This window comes from Pan troglodytes, chromosome 1 (genome assembly GCF_028858775.2).
Source record: "Pan troglodytes isolate AG18354 chromosome 1, NHGRI_mPanTro3-v2.0_pri, whole genome shotgun sequence".
Taxonomy (NCBI): domain Eukaryota; kingdom Metazoa; phylum Chordata; class Mammalia; order Primates; family Hominidae; genus Pan; species Pan troglodytes.
The window spans coordinates 180,366,082-180,388,555 of record NC_072398.2 but is presented as its reverse complement, the minus strand read 5'-3'; the positions used below and the strand labels follow the sequence as shown (position 1 = coordinate 180,388,555).

General features: G+C 38.9%; 1 protein-coding gene across 4 annotated transcripts in view; it reads right to left on the bottom strand.

Moving 5' to 3' along the window:
• FAF1 (Fas associated factor 1) overlaps positions 1–22,474 on the bottom strand; it is a 520,728-nt gene that overhangs the window by 194,665 nt on the left and 303,589 nt on the right. For all 4 annotated transcript variants that reach the window (XM_001137725.6, XM_054666796.2, XM_063780489.1 and 1 more), the window contains one exon: positions 19,511–19,597. In XM_001137725.6, coding sequence (XP_001137725.1) covers positions 19,511–19,597 — 87 coding nt within the window. The remainder of the gene's footprint in view (positions 1–19,510; positions 19,598–22,474) is intronic.

The following is a 22,474-nucleotide window of genomic DNA, read 5'->3' as shown; positions in this document are numbered from 1 at the left end:
AGCCATCCATGCCTCTTGGTATTATAATTCCCAAACCTCAATAAAGGCATATGGTTTGGCCAGTGTGAGTGCAATTATAGGATAAATTGGACTGGATATTTTAAAACTGGAACTGTTCTGAGAAGCAAGGACATATAAGAAATGGCATGGTACAAGAGAAAGCAAAAGGGAGGGGAGACAGATTTGATATTGAATCCTGGTTCTGTACTTTGTCTTCTCAGTTAAGGTCTCAGATCAACATATTCATCCTAAATCCACTAATTAAAAATAAAACTGATTGAGGTCTAGTTATCTACAGTAAAATGCACCCATTTTAAAGCGTATTTAGAAGAGTTTTTATATATCTATACAATCTTGTAACCACTAGTATAATTTTCAAATTATAGAAAATTTCCATCACTTCTCAAAATTTCCTTGTGTTTTCTAGTCAACTACCATACCTGATCCGAGGCAAACACCATGAAATTTGTATTTTCTCTTAGTTTGGGGCGTGTCCTTTTTTTTTTTTTTTTTTGAGACAGAGTCTCCTCTATCATCCTGGCTTGAGTATAGTGGTGCGATCTCAGCTCACTGCAATCTATGCCTCCCAGGCTCAAGCGATTCTCCTGCCTCAGCCTCCTGAGCAGCTAGGACTACTATACTTTTAGTAGAGAGGGGATTTCACCATGTTGGCCAGGCTAGTCTTGAACTACTGACCTCAGGTAATCCACCTGCCTTGGCCTCCCAAAGTGCTGGGATTACAGGCGTGAGCCACCTCGCCTGGCCTTGTTTTTATTTTTAATCCTGTCTTTTGAAAAGCAAAAGTTGCCAATTGTAATGAAGTCCAATTTATCCATTTTTTTTTCCTCTTAGGAGCTTTTAGTGTCCTCTCTCAGAAATTTTTTCCTATCCCAAGATTTTCTCCTATATTTTCTCCAACAAGTTTAATAGTTGTAGCTTTTGCATTTAAGTCATCTCTGATCTAAGATAAATTTGTGTATGGCATAAGGTAAAAGTTGAAGTTATCTATCTTTACTGATATCCAGTTGCCTCATCGCCATTTGTTAAATAAAGAACAAACTGTCTCCACTGCATTATCTTTGCACAAAACCAATTAACAGCACATACATATGGATCTATTCCTGAACACTCTATTTTACCTATTGATTTATGTCTGTCGTTACACAAATATCACATTGTATTGAATATTATAGTAATATTTTTTGAAATCAGGGAGTGTAAGTCTTCCAATTTTGTTCTTTTTGAAAACTATTTTAGGCTGGGCGTGGTGGCTCACATCTGTAATCCCAGCACCTTGGGAGGCCAAGGCAGGTGGATCACCTGAGGTCAGGAGTACGAGACCAGCCCAATAAACATGGTAAAACCCCATTTCTACTAAAAAAAAAAAAATACAAAAATTAGCCAGGTATGGTGGCTGGCACCTGTAATCCCAGCTACTCGGGAGGCTGAGGCAGGAGAATTGCTTGAACTTGGGAGGTGGAAGTTGCAGTGAGCCAAGATCGCGCCATTGCACTCCAGCCTAGGTGACAGAGCAAGACTCCATCTCAAAAAAAGAAAACAAACAAAAAAAAAAACCCAGAAAATTGTTTTAGGAACACTAGCTCTTTCACATTTCCATACAATTTTTGGAATTAATTTGCCAATTTCTATGAAAAATGCTATTGAGATTTTGATTGGCATTGCAGTGAATCCATAGCTGTCTGGGAGGAGGTACTGCCTTAAAAATACTGAATGTAGGCCAGGCTCTGTGGCTCACTCTGTGGCTCACACACACATATATATATGTATGTATGTGTGTGTGTGTGTGTGCGCGTGCGCATATGTGTGTGTATACATATATACACATATATATATAGTAATGAAGTCCAATTTACCCATTTTTTCCCTCTTATAAGCTTTTAGTGTCCTCTCTCAGAAATTTTTTCCTATCCCAAGATTTTCTCCTATATTTTCCCCAACAAGTTTAATAGTTGTAGCTTTTCCATTTAAGTCATCTCTGATCTAAGATAAATTTGTGTATATATATATACACCAACACATGATCATGGTAGCTCATTCCATGTCTTAATTTTGTTAATTTCTCTCCAATTATTTGCCATTTTCAATGTATAGATCTTATAAATATTTTATTAATGTATCCTTAAATATTTCATGTTTTTGGATAGAATTGCGAGTCATATAAGTTTTCTAAAACCCATTTCAAAATGTTCTTTGCTATTATATTGTAACACAATTGATTTTTGTATATTGATCTCATGGCCCATGGCCTTGCTAATTTCACTTGTCACTTCTATTAGCTTTTTGGTGGATTATGTTGGATCTACCAAGAAACAAACTACTAAATATTTTGTAAAACAAAAAAAGTTTTATTTCCTCCTTTCTAATCTGCATGTGTTTTCTTTCCTCCTAACCTTACTGTACTAAGACTAGCAGTATAACATTGAATAGAACTTGCACAAGTGAACATCCTTACATCATTTCCAATCTTAGAGTGAAAGTATTCCCCCATTAAATACGTTAGGTATTGCTTTTTCTTTTTCTTTTTTTTCTTTTTTTTTTTTTTTTTTTGAGATGGAGTCACGCTCTGTTGCTCAGGCTGGAGTGCAGTGGCACAATCTCCACTCACTGCAACCTCTGCCTCATGGGTTCAAGCAATTTTCTGCCTCAGCCTCCTGAGTAGCTGAGATTACAGACGCCCACCACCATGCCCAGCTAATTTTTTTGTATTTTTAGTAGAGACAGGGTTTCACCATCTTGGCCAGGTTGGTCATGAACTCCTGACATTGTGATCCACCCGCTATGGCCTCCCAAAGTGCTGGGATTACAGGCATGAGCCACCACGCCCAGCCTAGCTATTGCTTTTTCATAGAGTCCTTCTATCAGGCTGGGGAAATTCTTCTCTATTCCCAGTTTACTAAGTTAGTTTGCTTTTGCTTTGAAAAAAAACTTATTTTTATGAAAGACTCATTTACATATATAAAATACACCAATATTCCAGTTGCACAATATTCCAATAAGCACAAACACAATTCTAATACACACATTTCTATGACTCCCAAAAGTTTCTTTGTGTCCCTATTGGAGTCAGTCTCCTCTATTACTCCTTGGCAACCCACTGACTGGATTTCTGTAAGTTATAGCTTTGGTTTTTCCACATTTCATAAATGTGGAATCACACAGTGATGTAGTCTTTGTGCCTGTCATCATTAACTTAAGTATTGTATCTATCAGTAGTTTGCTGCTTTTCATTTGGAGTAGCATTCCATTGTATAGATATATCACAATTTGCTTATCATTCACTAGTTGACGGACACTTGGGTTGCATCTGGGTTTTGTCTACTATAAATAAAGCTCCAATAAAAATTCAAGTACAAATCTTTGTGAGAACATGTTTTCATTCCCCTTTGGCAAATATATAAGAGTTGAGATTGCATGTTAAGTGTCTACTTAATTTTCTAAGCAGCTGCTGCTGTTTTCCAGAGTGGCTATACTACCTTGCCTTCCTACCTTGCTGATAGATTTTTATCATGAATGTATGCTAAATTTTATTAAATGCTTTTCCAGGACCTTATTCACCTGATTGTATATGTTTTCTTAGTTTTGTTAATGAAATTAGTTACACTGGTTGATGTTCCAATGTTGCACCATCCACGTACTCCTGAGATAAATCCCAATGATGATGCATAACTCTTTTTGTTCTTTTTTTTTGTCTTCTTTTTCCCATCCTTCCCTCTTCTTTCTTTTTTAATAGTTTTGGCTGGGCGCGGTGGTTAACGCCTGTAATCCCAGCACTTTGGGAGGCCAAGGCGGGTGGATCACAAGGTCAGGAGTTCAAGACCAGCCTGACCAATATGGTGAAACCCTGTCTCTACTAAAAATACAAAAATTAGCCAGGCATGGTGGCATGCACCTGTAGTCCCAGCTACTCAGGAGGCTGAGTCAGAAGAATCGCTTAAACCTGGGAGGAGGAGGTTGCAGTGAGCCGAAATCATGCCACTGCACTCCAGCCTGGGTGACAGAGCGAGACTCGATCTCCAAAAAAAAAAAAAAAAAAAGTAACAGCTTTGTTGTTATTTGTTGTTATATGGTACCATACCATATAACATAAAATTCACCCTTTTAAAATGTATTATTCATGTACTATTCTTTTTATTTATTGTGACATTCAATTTGGTAAAATGTGTTAAAATTTTTAACATGTATTTCATAAAGGATATTGGTCTGTAGCTTTTTGGGTTTTTTCCCCAATGTCTCGGACCAATTTTGGTATAAATGTAACAGCAGCCTCATAAAATGAGTTGGAAAAGAATATGAAGAGGATTAGAATTAGTTTACCTTAAATATCTGGTAGTGTTTGGCAATGTTATAAGCTGGTCCTGAAGTTTTTGTTGTGGCAAGTTTTTTTTTTTTTTGAGACAGAGTCTCGCTCTGTCGCCCAGGCTGGAGTGCAGTGGTGTGATCTCGGCTCACTGCAAGCTCCGCCTCCCGGGTTCACGCCATTCTCCTGCCCCAGCCTCCCGAGTAGCTGGGACTACAGGCGCCCGCCACCATACCCAGCTACTTTTTTTTTGTATTTTTAGTAGAGACAAGGTTTCACCGTGTTAGCCAGGATGGTCTCGATCTCCTGATCTTGTGATCCACCCATGTTATGGCAGGATTTTTAATTGCAAGTTCAATTTTTAAAATTATATTTGGGCTTTTCTAGTTTTCTATTTCTCTTGGATCAATTTGGTAATTTTAACCTTTCAAGCAACTTGTCCATTTCAGCCTAGTGTTGCAGAATTTATTGGCCCAAAGTCATTCACATTTCCTTTTCATCTTTTAACTGTCTGTATGATTTGTAGTGATGTCCTCTCATTAATTACTGGCACTGTTAATTCATATCTAGTCTCTTTTTCTCCTGGTCAGTCTAGCTAGGAGTTTATCAGCTGATTTTTTTTTTTTTTTTTTGAGACTGGGTCTCACTCTGTCGCCAGGCTGGAGTGCAGTGGCACCATCTCGGCTCACTGCAACCTCTGCCTCTGGGGTTCAAGCAATTCTCCTGCCTCAGCCTCCCGAGTAGCTGGGACTACATGTGCGCACCACCATGCCCAGCTAATTTTTGTATTTTTAGTAGAGATGGGGTTTTACAATGTTGGCCAGGATGGTCTCAATCTCTTGACCTCATGATCCACCTGCCTCAGCCTCCTAAAGTGCTGAGATTACAGGTGTGAGCCATCACACCTGGCCTAATTGATCTTTTCAAAGAGTCAGCATTTGGTTTCAATAATTTTTCCTAATTTGTCTTTTATTTCATTGATTTTTTTCTTATCTTTACTATGTCATTTAATCTACTTGGATTTAATTTGCTCTTCTTTTTCTATCTTCTTCAGGTAGATGATTATTTCATTGATATTGGACCTCCTTTTAAATATAAGCATTTAAACTATGAATTCTCCTCTAAGCACTGTTTAACTGAATCCCACAAATTTAATATGCTATGTTTTCATTTTAATTTAGTTTAAAATGTTACTAATCTTTTCTGATTTCTTCTTTGACTCATGAATTTAAAAAAATAGTATGTTTTTTATTTCAAATATTTGAAGAGCTTCAGGCCACTGTGTTATTAATACATAATTTAATTATGTTTGGTTAGTGATAATATTAATTACAATCGTCTAATGTGTATTGAGACAATAAATAAATATTTATGGTCCAGGTTATAGTCTATTTTTGTAAATGCATCATGCATACTTGAAAGGAATATGTATCCTGCTATTATTGGGTGAAGTGTCTACAAATTTAAATTAGGCAAAGTTGATTAATCATGTTGGCCAAATCTACATTCTTACCTATCACTTTTCTGTAAACCACTGAGAAAGGAAAATGAAATCTCTACCTGTGTGTCAGCTTTGGCTTTGCGTATTTTGAAACTGTTACCAGGCACATACACATTTAGGATCGTTCTGTCTTCTTGATGCAATGACCTTTTAATTATTACAGAATCTCTTTTTTTAGTCCTGATAATATTCCTTGTTCTGGCCAGGCGCGGGGGCTCATGCTTGTAATCCTAGCATTTTGGGAGGCCAAGACAGGTGGATAGCCTGAGATCAGGAGTTCAACACCACCCTGGGCAACATGGTGAAACCCCATCTCTACTGAAATACAAAAAATCAACCAGGCGTGGTGGCGGGTGCCCGTAATCCCAGCTACTCATGAGGCTGAGGCACGAGAATTGCTTGAACCCTGGAGGCGGAGGTTGCAGTGAGCCAAGATTGTGCCACTGCACTCCAGCCTGGGCAACAAAGTGACACTTTGTCTCAGAAAAAAAAAAAAAAAAATCCTTGTTCTGTATCTTTTCTGATGTCACAGTCATCCCAAATTTCTTATGTTTAGTGTTTGGATGGCAAATATTTTTATGCTTGTTTAGTGGAAGAATGTTAAAAGTAGATCAACCTATTGTTCTCATTTAAAATATAATTCTTGGGCCAGGTGCGGTGGCTCACACCTGTAATCCCAGCACTTTGGGAGGCCGAGGCGGGGGGATCACAAAGTCAGGAGTTTGAGACCAGCTTGGCCAATACGGTGAAACCCCGTCTCTACTAAAAATACAAAAATTAGCCAGGCGTAGGGGCATATGCCTGTAATCCCAGCTACGCAGGAGGCTGAGGCAGAAGAGTCACTTGAACCCGGGAGGCAGAGGTTGCAGTGAGCCAAGATCACGCCACTGCACTCCAGCCTGGGCGACAGAGTGAGACTCCATCTAAAAAAAAATAATAATAAAATAAAATAAAATTCTTGTAGTCAGTTGAATCTTGTTTTTTAAAGTTCATTTTTAATAATCTTTTCCTTTTAATGTAAGTAATTCATACTTACTGTAATTATCAATATGGTTAGATTTAAACCATATTGCTGTTTGTATTTATCCCATCTGTTCTCTGTTCCCTTTTTTTCTGTTTTCTTTTTTGTTGTTGTTGTTTGAGACAGAGTCTCATTCTGTTGCCCAGGTTAGAGTTCAATGGCACGATCTTGGCTCCCTGCAACCTCTGCCTCCCAGGTTCAAGCGATTTTCCTGCCTCAGCCTCCCAAGTAGCTGGGATTACAGGCACCTGCCATCATGCCTGGCTAATTTTTGTAGACAGGGTTTCACCATGTTGGCCAGGCTGGTCTTGAACTCCTAACCTCAGGTGATCCGCCCGCCTCGGCCTCCCAAAGTGCTGGGATTACAGGCATGAGCCACCACGCCTGGCCTTTTTTCTGTTTTATTTGTACTTTTTTCAGCATTGTGTTTTATCTCTTTTAATGGATTTTTAGCTATATTTCTTTTTCTTTCTTTCTTTTGTGGCTGCTGTAAGGTTTACAACATGCATTATTAACCTAACAGATTACCTTTGATTAACAGTATACAACTTCATTTATAATGTAGGATCACTAATGGTACACTTCCATTCTGTTTTTTTTTGTGTGTGTGTGCTACTGTTCTTAAACATTTTACTTCTACATGTTAAAAATTCCATATTGCTTATTAATTTTTTTCCTAAAATTTATCTTTTAATGGGAACTGTTTAATGGGAACAGTTTCTATTGCTGTATCTTTAAATTCACTGATCTTTTCTTGGGCATTGTCTAAGCTGTTATTTATCCCATCCAGTAAAATTTGTACTTCAGATAGATACTATATTATTTATCTCTAGAAGTGTTACTTCGTTCTTTTAAAAAAATTTTTTCTTTTATTTGAGACACAGTCTCACTCTGTCACCCAGGCTAGAGTGCAGTGGCACGATCTCAGCTCACAGCAACCTCCGCCTCCCAGATTCAAGCGATTCTCCTGCCTCAGTGTCCTGAGTAGTTGGGATTACAAGCATGCACCACCATGCCTGGCTAATTTTTGTAGTTTTAGTAGAGCTGGGGTTTCGCCATGTTGGCCAGGCTGGTCTCAAACTCCAGAGCTCAAGTGATCCTCCCGCCTCAGCTTCCCAAAGTGCTGGGATTACAGACAAGAGCCATCGCTGCCCCAACTCCCACTCTGCCATGATACTTTGTTCTCTTTTATATATTTTATTATTTCCTCTTATGTTTTCACTTAAGTCCTTGAGCACTTTCATAGCATTTATAAAAGCTACTTTAAAGTCCATGTCTGCCAATTTCATTATCTAAGTAACTTCCATGTCTGTTTCTTTTGACTGACTTCTTTTCTGGTTATGGGTCAGATTTTCCTGCTTGTTCGTATGTGCAGTAACTTTTAATTGGATGCTGGACTTTGTTTTTAGAGGCAGTTACCTATTAATCAGCTTATTCCTTATTCAGGCTTGTTTTTAAGCTTTTAAAAAGTCCTGGAGTAGCCTTCATTCTAGGGCCAATTTATCCACTCCACTAAGGTGTTAACTCTTCTGAAGATAGCTACTGAATGCCCTGTGTATTCACTGAGGTGTCTCTACAATGTGTAGTTGGAAGAAACTTGAAGCAGTTTTAGTTTTGTGTAAACTCTGGGGATTGTTTACCTTATAGCTCCAGTTAACTGTTCTTTTTCCTAACAATTTCTCTTTGCTTAGCCTTCTGGATTTTCACCCTATGCATGCACAGAGACTGGTATTCAGCTAAAGACTTGGGGAACCCTATGCAGATTTCTGGAGATTTTTCTCTGCTGGTAGTCTGCTTTGCAAAATATAGCCGCTGGAGCCTCCCAAAACTCCAATCTCTGTCCCTTCAAATCAGCAAAATTACCAAGTTCTGTTTTACTTTCCCTTTCCTGCTATGGGATCCAGAAGTTGCCTCCAGGCAGAATTTAAGACTCTCATAGAACTCTTGTTTCCTTCTTCAGAGTCCTGTTGGCTAATATCTGAAAACAGTTGTTTCATGTATTTTATCCTGTCTTGCAGTTGTTTACAGAGAGCGGGAAAATCCCAAAGCAGTTATCCCTTCATGGGTAGAAGCAGCAGTCTACAGGTTTGGGATTTTAATAAACTGAAATCAAGACCCACAGCATCAGGTCTTAGTGCTTGTAAGTTTCCAGCTGGGGGCTGTCTTGCTTCCATGTGTTCTTCTTCATATTTACTGAGCAAACATTTCCCTTGAGTGCTTCATCCACATTCCCAAACTTCTCACTCTTGTTCAGAATAGAATTCATTTCACAACTTTTCTTTTCTTTTAAACCCAAACTTTCTTCTACTGCTTTCAAAGCTGTTCTTTCCATCTGTTTAGTCTTTGCCTGTGTTATTTGCAAAAGACTCTATATGTTGACAAGGGCAATGAACCCTCTGAAGCTACTGAGTCTCACCACCATCAGAAGCAACATTATCCATGACCTTCCCAAATAAAGAAAAAGTCAGTGAAAATGTCCAAAGATTGCCTGAATCTGTCTGCCCTAGGACAGGCTAACAAAGTAATTTAAATAGCATAAGATGACCCTGAAGCTATTCAAAGAATGCTTCTGATTCTGCATGTGTATGCAATATAAAGAAGGTGCTTACTCAAGGGAAAGAGAGTTAATGTTTGTTGAATGCCTACTAAATGCCAGACATTACACCAGGGGTTGGCAAACTTTCTCCGTAAAGGGCCAGACAGTAGATATTTCAGGTTTTGTGGGCCACATGGTCTTTGTTTGCAACTATATATCCCTGCTTATAGTGTGACAGCAGCTGTGGCACAGTACATTAAGAAATCAATGTGGCCAGGTGCTATGGCTCATGCCTATAATCCCAGCATTTGGGGAGGCCGAAGGCGGGGAGAACCTGAGGTCAGGAGTTTGAGACCAGCCTGGCCAACATGGTGAAACCCCGTCTCTACTAAAAATACAAAAATTAGCCAGGTGTGGTGGCACCTGCCTGTAGTCCCAGCTACTCTACTCGGGAGGCTGAGGAAGGAGAATCTCTTGAACCCAGGAGGCGGAGGTTGCGGTGAGCTGAGATCGGGCCACTGCAGTCCAGCCTGGGGGACAGAGTGAGACTCCGTCTAAAAAAAGAAAAAAAAAAGGAAGAAAAAAAATAAATCGGTGTGAATGTGTCCCAAGAAAATATTATTGACAAAAACAGATGCTGAGTGAGATTTGGGCTCACAGTCATAACTGTCAACCCCTGCATTATATTATGTGCTTTACATATTAGATATAATTGTATGAAACTTCTAATCTGCAACCATTTTTGTCCCTAAAAAATGGCAACTTCATATGGTCCCACCTAATAATATGTTAACCCATGTAATCTTCACAATAGGTTTTCAAGTGTGTTAATATCATCTCCATTTTGTAGATAAAGAAACTGAAGCTCAAACATTAAGTAACATCTAAATAATAGTAATGTTAGGATTCAACAAACTTGGACTGGTCTGCTCAATTGCATTCTCCCCCACCTCCATTTCCTCTGCCTCCCACCCATACATATATACACACACACACATTGGTAAAAATTGGCTCACAATGTAGCTCTGCACACTCCTAAATCTGTTATTCTACTTGCTGCTATAAAATGCTTAGTTTTGATAATTTAATTTTTATTAGAAATAAATGATTCTCAAAATGTTTATCCAATTACTATACTCATACAAATCAATCCTTTAGTTGTTTATTGCCATAGATGTCAACTTTGTGGAGCACTGAACAATTTAAATAAATGAATGCAATTTAAATAAATGCCTAAAACACTCTTTGATATAAATGTGAAGACATTTCTTACTTCCAATGCTTATAATTTACAAAAGGAGGAATACAAGTATACAAATTAAAACATAATCAAATGTCCCTTTCTCTGAGAAGTCATTTTTTCACTACCACTAACTGTTAGCAAAACAGTTGTTCCCTCTTCTATGATCCCATTGCATTTATATACTTCAGTTGTCATTGTTTATATATGTCTCCCACTAAACTCATCAATCTCGGAGAAGCAAGATCTTATCATTGCAACTTTAAGGGCCAGCACAGTTACTGGCCTGTAAGAGTTGTTAAAGCGAACTAAATATGATCTCAGAAGGACTCTATTTCTTCTTCTTTCTTTTGAGACATAGTCTCGCTCTGTCACCCAGGCTGGAGTGCAGTGGCATGCTCTTGGCTCACTGCAACCTCCGCCTCCTAGGTTCAAGCAATTCTTGTGTCTCAGCCTCCTGAGTATCTGGGATCACATGTGTGAGCCACCACGCCCAGCTAATTTTTTTTGTATTTTTAGTAGAGACAGGGTTTCACCATGTTGGCCAGGCTGGTCTCAAACTCCTGGTCTCAAGCAATCCACCTGCCTCAGCCTCCCAAACCGCTGGGAGTACAGGCATGAGCCACCATGCCCAGCCTAGGGCTCCGGACTTCTACATTTGAGTCCTGGTGGAGGAAGCTTAACCTAACTTAATAGGTAGACAAGACTGAAAACCTAACTTATGAGCATATGCCTATAATAATAGTTAAGTCTTGGCCAATCTCAGCAGCCATTCTTCAACCACTGATACACTGCTAAATGTTCAAACTGTTTCCAAATAAGGCAAATGCCAACCTGTAACCAATACAGCTGCTTCTGTACCTCACTTCTTTCTGTATGTCACTTTCCTTTTCTTGTCTATAAATTTGTTCTAACCACGAGGCATTCCTGGAGTCTCTCTGAATCTGCTATGATTCTGGGGGCTGCCAATTTGCGAATCATTTTTTTTTCTTGTTCAATTAAACTCTGTTAAATTTAATTTGTCTGAAGTTTTCTTTTAACAGAGTTGTTCCACAAATGTCAAGTGAATGAATAGATAGATTAAAACCACAAATAAAACACAGTAATAGCCAAAAGTCAACTATGTTAAGGCATTCTTTCTAGTACATACTACTTCAGTCTTCAAAATAAACCTAGCAGTAAGTATTCTTGTAACTACTGACTCTTTCATCTTCACAATAACTCTACGAGTTATTGTTCGACAGTTACGGAGACTGAGATCCATAGACATTAAGTTGCTTGTGGTGACCCAGATGAAGCCAGAGAGGAGGAAGGAAGGGAGAAATGAAGGAAACAAATAACAAAATAAGAAAAAAGTGAAAAAAACTTAAGTAGAAGAAGAGAACTATAAATGAATTTCTAAGAGGGTTGGAGAAGGCAGCACGGGAAGAAGGGCATAGGCAGGATTTCTTAAAGAAAGGTCTTGGCTGGGCGCGGTGGCTCACGCCTCCAATCCTGGCACTTTGGGAGGCCGAGGCAGGTGGATAACCTGAGGTCAGGAGTTAGAGACCAGCCTGGCCGACATAGCGAAACCCCGTCTCTACTAATAATACAAAAATTAGCTAGGCATGGTGGCACACGCCTGTAATCCCAGCTATGAGGAGGCTGAGGCAGAAGAATTGCTCGAACCCAGGAGACAGAGGTTGCAGTGAGCCGAGATCGCGCCATTGCACTCCAGCCTGGGTGACAAGAGTGAAACTCCGTCTCAAAACAAAACAAAACAAAAAAACAAAAAGGTTTTCAAGGAAGGAGATAATTGTTGTAGGTATTCTAGGTGGAAGGAAGAGTATGATTAAATGACAGAGTGGGAGAGTACCAAGTATATTCGAAAAATAGTAAGATAAGTATTTAGCTAAAGCTGAGACACATATGGTGTAATATTCAATCATTCATTCAACAAATATTTATCAAGTATTTACTCAGAGCCTGTATGGGAAAACAAACCTGGAAGGGAAGTTTCAGACTAAAGAATGAAGGGTTCTGAATGCCAGCATAAAAAATCTGTACATAAACGAGCCACTGAAAATAAGTAAGCAAGGCTGAATGTGATTCATGTTGTACTTCTAAATAGAAGTATTAACTTTGGCTGGGCGCGGTGGCTCATGCCTGCAATCCCAGCACTTTGGGAAGCCGAGGTAGGCGGATCACCTGAGGTAGGGAGTTCAAGACCAGCCTGACCAACATGGAGAAGCCCCAGCTCTACTAAAAATATAAAATCAGCTGGGTGTGGTGGCGCATGCCTGTAATCCCAGCTACTCGGGAAGCTGAGGCAGGAGAATCACTTGAACCCAGGAGGCGGAGGTTGCGGTGAGCCGAGATCGTGCCATTGCACTCCAGCCTGGGTAACAAGAGCGAAACTCCATCTCAAAAGTTAGGGGGCCTGGCCCTAATTGTTTGTAACTTTAGTAGAGACAGGTTTCAACACGTTGGCCAGGCTGGTCTCGAACTCCTGACCTCGTGATCCGTCCGCCTTGGCCTCCCAAAGTGCTGGGATTACAGGTGTGAGCCACCGTGCCCAGCCTTCAGATTCATTTCTATTTAAGAGTGGGGTGGGGAGAGGGCTGTGTGCAGTTTTTATTTTATGTATTTATTCATTTTAATTTTTTTTTTTTTTTAGACAGAGTTTTGCTCTTGTTGCCCAGGCTGGAGTGCAATGGCGCAATCTCTCACTGCAACCTCCGCCTTCCGGGTTCAAGCAATTCTCTTGCCTCAGCCTCACAAGTAGCTGGGATTACAGGCATGCGCCACACACCTGGCTAATTTTGTATTTTCAGTAGAGATGAGGTTTCTCCATGTTGGTCAGGATGGTCTTGAACTCCTGACCTCAGGTGATCCACCCATCTTGGCCTCCCAAAGTGCTGGATTACAGGTGTGAGCCATTGTGCCTGGCTCTTTTTATTTTATATAAAAGCCACGTGTAATGGTTTTACTTGTAAGTTATCTCACATTCTCAATGTGAAAATATTTAATAAGTAGCTTTCTGAATCCTAACACATGCCCAAAGAGCTTTGATTCTAAAATTCCTAGTTTCTCAATTCTGAGTGAATATTTTGTGGCCAATGACAGAAATACAGAAGAGCATTAGTAATCACGAAAGAAAAGTCTGGGCACAGTGCCTCATGCCTGTAATCCCAGCACTTTGGCAGGCCGAGGCAGGTGGATCACAAGGTCAGGAGTTCAAGACCAGCCTGGCCAACTTATGAAACCGTGTCTCTACTAAAACTACAAAAAAAAAAAAAAAAAAAAATTAGCTGGGTATGATGGCACGCGCCTGTAGTCCTAGCTACTCGGGAGGCTGAGGAGGGACAATTGCTTGAACCTAGGAGGTGGAGGTTGCAGTGAGCCAAGACCATGCCATTGCATTCTAGCCTGGGGGTGACAGAGTAAGACTCCATCAAAGAGAAAGAGAGAGAGAGAGAGAGAGAGAAAGCACAATAATAAAGTATTAAGCTGGGCACGGTGGCTCATGCCTGTAATCCCAGCACTCCGGGAGGCCGAGGTGGGCGGATCACCTGAGGTCGGGAGTTCGAGACCAGCCTGACTAACATGGAGAAACCCCATGTCTACTAAAAATACAAAATTAGCCAGGCGTGGTGGTGCATGCCTGTAATCCCAGCTACTCGGGAGGCTGAGGCAGGAGAATCGTTTGAATCCGGAAAGCAGAGGCTGCGGTGAGCCGGGATCACACCATTGCACTCCAGCCTGTGCAACAAGAGCGAAACTCTGTCTCAAAAAAAAAAAAAAAAAAAAAAAAAAAGGTAATAAAACTGAAAGAGTTGGCCGGGCACAGTGGCTTAGGCTTGTAATCCCAGCACTTTGGGAGGCCAAGGTGAGGATCACTTGAGGCCAAGAGTTCGAGGCCAAAAGTTCAAGACCACCCTGGCCAACACAGCGAAACCCTGTCTCTACTAAAAATACAAAAATGAGCTGGGCATGGTGGTATACGCCTGTAATCCCAGCTACTTGGGATGCTGAGGCATAAGAATCACTTAAACCTGGGAGGCAGAGGTTGCAGTCAGCTGAGATCTCACCACCGCACTCCACCCTGGGTGACAGAGCAAGTCTCTGTCTCAAAAAAATATATAAATAAAAATAAAAACAAACAAACAAAAAACTGAAAGAGTTTTCTTTGTATAAGCATTATTAAACCCAGGAATTTAAAAAGAACTACATGTATTCATATTGTCTGCATTGTAATAAGGTGTCTAAACATAATTCACAGTGTTAAAATTATTTCTCCTATCTAGAAACCAAGAGCTTCCTTGTTAAAGTGTAAAATGAGATTTTGCCTACTTGTAACTCCTTGTTCTCACAGCTGAACTGTCACAGCATGAAAACATTTTCCTACTGGTAAAGCTTTAGATACCTATTTCCCTGATCAAAGAGTACAAAAGGAACGGAGTTACTGACAATTCATACAGTATCCCACACCCTATTCGGGTACAACCACAAGCAAAGAAAATACGTTAACTCTGAAGGGAGATGGGCAACAATGTTGTAAATGAGTGTTGACTTCACTGAGTAGCCTGAAAATGCCCAAGACTGAAGTCTATTAGGTTCATAAGAGACTCAAGATTATAAAAGAATTGATTACAAGAGGTCTATTTCTTTGCCCTGTTGGGTGAGTCAAAGGTTAATGAGAAGTATACTGAACAAACCATCTCTTGTGTTACTGCAAAGTATTTCTAATGCAGGATAAAAATGTAAGTGAAAAAGTATTTTAATCTAGTTAATTAACTTCTTTTTTAAAAAAATAGCTTCACTGAGGCATAATTTATATGCCATAAAATTCACTCATTTTAAATGTTCAATTATTTTTTAAAACTTTAGAGATGTGCAACCTTTACCACAATCTAATTTTTAGAACATTTTCATCACCCCAAATCCATTAATTTCTTGATCTATGGTATTTTCATAAATTCACAGAATCCAATGATATCTAAGGCTACTGTATATTTAAAGCCACACAAATTTCTTCAACTGAGCAATAAAAGTACAAAATGACCTCACTTTTAATGACCTTTATAACCAATCCTCTACTCTGGCACTAGGAAGCAAATGTTCAGGTGCTTTCTCTGAAAGTTAAACCATTCTAAGTATTAAGTTATGGCACACTGTCTTGGAAAGAAATTAATTATATTTTTGTTGGTAACACATTTCAGGCTGTTTACACAGCTGACATTTCTCAGCTGTACCCAATTCATGCCCTAAGCTGTGAGGACTATTTTGTTTTGTAGCAGATGCCTCCACTTGAATGATTTCAGTAAGTATAAAAACACCACCGCCTGCAACAAATATAGACTACAAGTACCAGTTTTATGAGTTTTTATACTCCTAATGAAAAAGGTTTTATGACATATTATTTGGCCAGGATCTCCTCAGAATACTAGTTATAAGCCATTTTTGGCTAAATTCAAGCACTGGAGCTAGTGAATCTGCTGTGGCATCAGTTAAAAGCAGCCTGGCCCTAAACATCTTTGTTGTATCAAATCATGCAAGCTCAAGGCAACACCCTGCCAATGCGGCAACATTTGCTCTGGGGAGGTGTGGGCAGGCACCACTTCACAGGTTCTGGGACAAGGTGCAAATGGCAATAATGAGACTAAAAGAATCAAGCCTCTTAATAGGGATTCCCTCTTGTGTTTGCTGTGACTTAAGAGCACCAAGTAGTATTACAGTCTTGGAAACAAACAGTTTTAGCTGCTTTCCATATTTTCCTATAGTAATTAGACTGCATGACAACTCTTTGGCAAAAAATTAAATGTTATAAAAACCATTAAAACATGGGTCTCATAAAAGACCATGCCAACTCAATTCAATGAATTAGCACCTAAAATGTATAAGGCACTATTTTACAGGCAGAAGAATTGATCATATTTCATCGACTTTGCCTATCATTCTTGGAACTTGTACCTGATAAGCCAATTTCAGTCTGGTTTCTACAAGGGTGGGGTGCAAAAGCAGTTGGCTTTTCCAACCCTGTGAAGCCCCACATTTCCAGAGTTTCTCTATTATCTTATGTCCCTGCTCTTAAACAAGACAATTATTTTTGCTTTAAACTTTTTATTATGAAAATTTTCAAACATATACAAAAGTTGAGAGAACAGTATAATAAACCCAATATACATATCACCCAGATTCAACAATGATTGATAGATGCCTAATCTAAATTAGCTCTATCCTCACTCACTCTGCCACACATAGGTTATTCTGAAGCAAGTCTCAGACATCCCTTCATTTCTTTAAACCAGCCAATTCTTGCCTGTAATTGTAATCTGTAATTATAATAACTTTTTTTGCAGTTATCTTAATTATAATGTCGACTCATTTACTGAGTGTCTACTATGAGCCAGGTACTGTATTTATATTATCACTTATCTTCATAATAGTTCTGCAAATTAGTGACAAAATTAAAGCTCAGAGAATTTAATGATATGCTCAGGTCTTAATTATTTTCTTCTATTAATATTACTATTTCTTGTAACAAGTTCTTAGACAATACTAAGAACATTTCTGTTTTCTTCATGCCTCCTCAGGTAAACAGTAGACCATCATGTATGAACATTATTCTTTTATTTTTGTAAAAATAAAGGTAGCACATTTTCTATCAAATTTCTCACTCAAGCAAGAAAAACAACAAAAAAAAAACCACAAGAAAACCACAAACACATCCCTATCCTTAGCCATAGATGACCAGTCAATAATTCTAATTATATACTATAACATCAATGCTAAAATCAGTTTTTCAGAAACAAATTTAAGCACCTAAACCTAAAGATTTTTTTTTCTGGAAGTGTTTATTAAAAATAAAGGGGCTTTTGTTTTTGTTTTTCAGATGGAGTTTTGCTCTTATTGCCCAGTGGAGTGCAATGGCACAATCTTGGCTCACTGCAACCTCCCCCTCCCAGGTTCAAGTGATCCTCCTGCTTTAGCCCCCCAAGTAGCTGGGATTAAAGTCATAAGCCACCATGCCCGGCTAATCTTGTATTTTTGGTAGAGACAGGGTTTCACCATGTTGGCCAGGCTGGTTTCAAACTCCTGACCTCGGCCAGGCACGGTGGCTCATGCCTGTAATCTCAGCACTTTGGGAGGCCGAGGCAGGCTGGTCACCTTAGGTCAGGAGTTCAAGACCAGCCTGGCCTACTTGGTGAAACTTCGTCCTTATTAAACATACAAAAATTACCCGGGTGTGGTGGCAGGCGCCTATAATCCCAGCTACTTGGGAGGCTGAGGCAGGAGAATCAATCGCTTGAACCCAGGAGGTGGAGGTTGCAATGAGCCAAGATTGTGTCATTGTACTCCAGACTGGGCGATAGAGCAAGATTCCAAGTCAAAAATAAATAAATAAACAAACTCCTGACCTCAGGTAATCCACCAGCGTCGGCCTCCCAAAGTGCTGGGATTACAGGTGTGAGCCACCGTGCCTGACCAAAAATAAAGGTTTTGCTATTTTCTGATTATTAAAGTTTCTGATTTTTAAAATTTCATAATCCACAAAGCATGTTCCAAAGGCATACTGTTTACATTGTAATTAGATTCAAGTAGCATCTACATAAATTGTCTTAAAACTTTTCTGTCTTCCACAAAGAATTCTTTTATATTAAAATATATAGTGGTGATGCTGGAAGAGGAGTGAACTGTAGTTATTATCCAGGCAGAAACATAATATTTACTAGAAAATGTTAAAAGATAATTCAATTCCTAGGCATAATCATTATTTCAGTATTGATCATTACAAGATGTTTACAAAGTCCCAATTTCTTTTTAGCCATATTTATTTTAAAAATTAGATGTAACTTGAGATTTCCAGAAACATTCTCACTTTTACTTTTACTTTTTAGAAAAACTTAGGTATCTGGTTAGAATAAGTAAGTTTATGGGGAAAAGTGGCCAAAACTGAATTTCAGATGGCCTCCTTATATAATGAAATTTACTCTCATAGAAAACAGCAATGAGTGGAAATGACAGAGATAGGAAAGGCTTCAAACATTTACAACAAGGAAATCATTATAAAATATATAATAAGGGTAAAAATGACAGACATTTTCTTCCAGCTTCTTATGGTAGCAAAATTTATGGGTATGTTTGAGATTAAAGTGTTATTAACTATAAAAATTAACTTTTAAGTATCAGTCTACTATGAAAAAGGTAGTTTTAAAATTAAATATAATGATTAGCTTGATTTTGAAATATCTGTAATTTAGGAAAGAAAATGTTTTTGCCTTGAACATTTCATTAGTAGTATCTGAATATATTCTTCTCATCAAGAAAAAAACTAAGTCAAAGTCAAATCCAGCAGCATCAAATTTTTGCATTGATACTGTAACATTACCAACAGAATGTTGACCTGCTTGGCTTGTGATATCTGTTCTAAAAGTGAACTCAAATTATTACAACTTCTCTTACTTTCACATTGCTTGGTTTTAGATAATTATTTCTTTTTTTTTTTTTTTGAGATGGAGTTTCGCTTTTGTCGCCCAGGCTGGAGTGCAATGGCGCAATCTCGGCTCACTGCAACCTTCACCTCCCAGGTTCAAGTGATTCTCTTATCTCAACCTCCTGAGTAGTGGGATTAGAGGCGGCCGCCACCATGCCCAGCTAATTTTTGTGTTTTCAGTAGAGATGGGGTTTCACCATGTTGGCCAGGTTGGTCTCAAACTCCTGACCTCAGGTGATCCACACGCCTCAGCCTCCCAAAGTGCTGGGATTACAGGCGTGAGCCACCGTGCCTGGCTAGATAATTCTTTCAATGGAAGACTCAAAGCATTTAATTGTGCTTATTATCAAAGCCAATTAGACTGAAAGTGGCAAAAGAGAAAGGAGGATATAAAACTGAAAATTTGACTGTCACTTACTGAGTCGTCTGTAGCAGAAGTTGGCCAGCCCTCCCATAATTGGTGGCGAACGGGGATACTTGTAAGGTCATACACATTTCTCTTTACCTATGAAAAGAAAGAAACAGGACAATTAAAATAGAATTTTCACATGACTTACAGTTTCCAATCAATTTATGAGACATACAGTGTATTTCTTGTTTTCTTCTAGATTCAAAACAAGAATTTGAAACTATAAAAACCCAAGTCAAAAAATTTTGTAAAAAAGAACAAAATCAAATTTAAAAGCAGATTCTCAATGAAGACTAGATGAAATAAGAGTTAAGAAATATCCTCCCTCTCTTGTTTTCAACTCCTGGCTGACTTCATTTCTTTTCAGTCAAGAAACTTCAGGCACCCAGTTCACTAAGGGCAAAGTACGATTATACATTTTTATAATTTATTTAATCGTTAAAATGCACAATGATTCAAAACCAAAAACATATATTTCAAGTTTCTATGTGGAATAGTGAAGGGTAGCGGGGTTTTATTGAAGGGCAAGGGGGGCAGGGGAGGAAAAACCTAAAATTGTCTTCATATTTTTTATGTAAGTTTCAAAGATACAGAAACTTATTATTAAAGTAGCACAGGGCCGGGGACGGTGGCTCACACCTGTAATCCCAGGACTTTGGGAGGCCAAGGCAGGTAGATCACCTGAGGTCAGGAGTTCGAGACCAGTCTGGCCAACATAGTGAAACCCCATCTTTACTAAAAATACAAAAAATTAGCCAGGCGTGGTGGCGGTGCCTATAATCCCAGCTACTTGGGAGGCTAAGGCAGGAGAATCGTTTGCATCCGGGAAGCGGAGGTGGCGGTGAGCTGAGATCATGCCACTGCACTCCAGCCTGGGCAACAGAGTGAGACTCCATCTCCCTACCACCGACCAAAAAAAAAAAAAAAAAAAAAAAGTAGCACATGTTATTTTTTTGAAATCAATCCAAATTAAAAACTATTTCATGTAATATTTACTAATATCAGAGCTATAGGCCCTTCCTGAAAATTAAATACAAAAAATGCATTAAAGATGAGAAACTATTTTTCCCAACATGCAACATTATACCTTTTACTTTGAAAGGAAAGGAGGTAAACTTATCAGAATAAAGTGTTGGAAGGTTAAACTCTACGTCAGCCAGTAATTAAGAAGTGTTGGCTAGGCATGGTGGCTCACGCCTGTAATCCTAGCACTTTGGGAGGCCGAGGTGGGCAGATCACTTGAGGTCAGGAGTTCAAGACCAGCCTGGCCAACATGGCGAAACCTTGTCTCTATGAAAAATACAAAAATTAGCCAGGTATGGTGGTGTGTGCTTGTAATCCCAGCTACTCGGGAAGCTGAGGCAGGAGAATGGCTTAAACCCAGGAGGCAGAGGCTACAGTGAGCTGAGATCGTGCCACTGCACTCCAGCCTGGGCAACAGTGCGAGACTCTGTCTCAAAAGAAAATAATAAAAATAAAATAAAATAAAATAAAATAAAATAAGTGTTACTGGGCGTGGTGGTTCACATCTGTAATCCCAGAATTTTAGGAGGTCAAGGTACGAGGATCACTTGAGCTCAGGAGTTCAAGATGAGCCTGGGCAACATAGTGAGACCACATTTGTACCAAAAAATAGCAAAATTAGCTAGGCATGGTGGCTCATGCCTGTAGTCCCCACTACACAGGAAGCTGAGGTGGGAGGATTGCTTGAGTCCAGGAAGTTGAGGATACAGTGAGCCATAATCATGCCACTGCACTCCCACCTGGCAGACAGAGTGAGACCCTGTCTCAAAAAAAAGAAAAAAGCAGTATGTCTCTCTTCAGGGTTTTTTTTTTTCTATTTTAGTTTTTATTCACAAATAATGAATCATAATAATGGAGAGATTATGCATTTTAATTAATTCTTCAAGTTAATTATGGCATTATTATCCTACTGTATCAAATGAAGTTAGGATTGAAATGCTCCCCATCATATGTTCTATGTTAAGACTTGAGGCCAGGCATGGTGTCTCATGCCTATAACCCCAACCCTTTGGGAGGCCAAGCTGGGAAGATCAGTTGAGCCCAGCAGATCGAGGCAGCAATGAGCCACGACTGTGCCACTGTACTCTGGGTGACACAGTGAGACCCTGTCTCAAAAAACAAAACAAAACCCAAAAACTTCAATAGGGTTCTTCATACTTCAACAAGCATCATGCATTTATGTTTTAAAAATGCAGAAGCCTAAAGTATTATGTTGTCCAATTATAGCATTTTGTTTTCACATTACCCTTTCTAATACATAATCACATCTAAGTTACCATTCCAGTGAAATAGAGATACAAGTTCACTACGGAAAGGAGAAACAAAAAATAAAACAAAAACACAGAACTCACTCTATTTTTATCTCTAATTCACACCTGTGGAAAAACGACTTAGTAAATGAGATCTGAGGAGCTTGGGGAATGGCTTCATCTGTACTCAATTCAAACAAACAGGTTTTCTTTAGAGGTTCTTAGCAAATGGCTAGTCTACCATGCAATATTTTGTTTATAGTCAGTCACATCATTTGGAAATTTTTATCAGTCATTATCAACCCAACAATTTAACCAAATGCAATTGGGTTAACCTCTAACCACTTTCACTAGCTGTTATTATTTTGTCATTTTTAAACATTAGTGTTCTTAACGAGAAAGGTGTTCCACAAACCAAGAGTGTTACGTTAATAAAAGATGAAGGATAGAAGAGGGAGTATGAGGAGTCTTTAGGCTTCAAGACAAAATAATTTCTTAAAACTATTTCTTAAAATAATTAAGAAATTATTACTTTAAAATAATTTCTTGAAATTATTTTTCATTATGTTATCTAGATATAACCAACCTTATCAGCTATTTTTTAAAAAAAGCAGGACAAATATTTACATCCTTTTGGAAAGGCCACAAAGCTACCCTAGCATTGTAAAGTACACACAAATACTATAAGTATACAAACAAA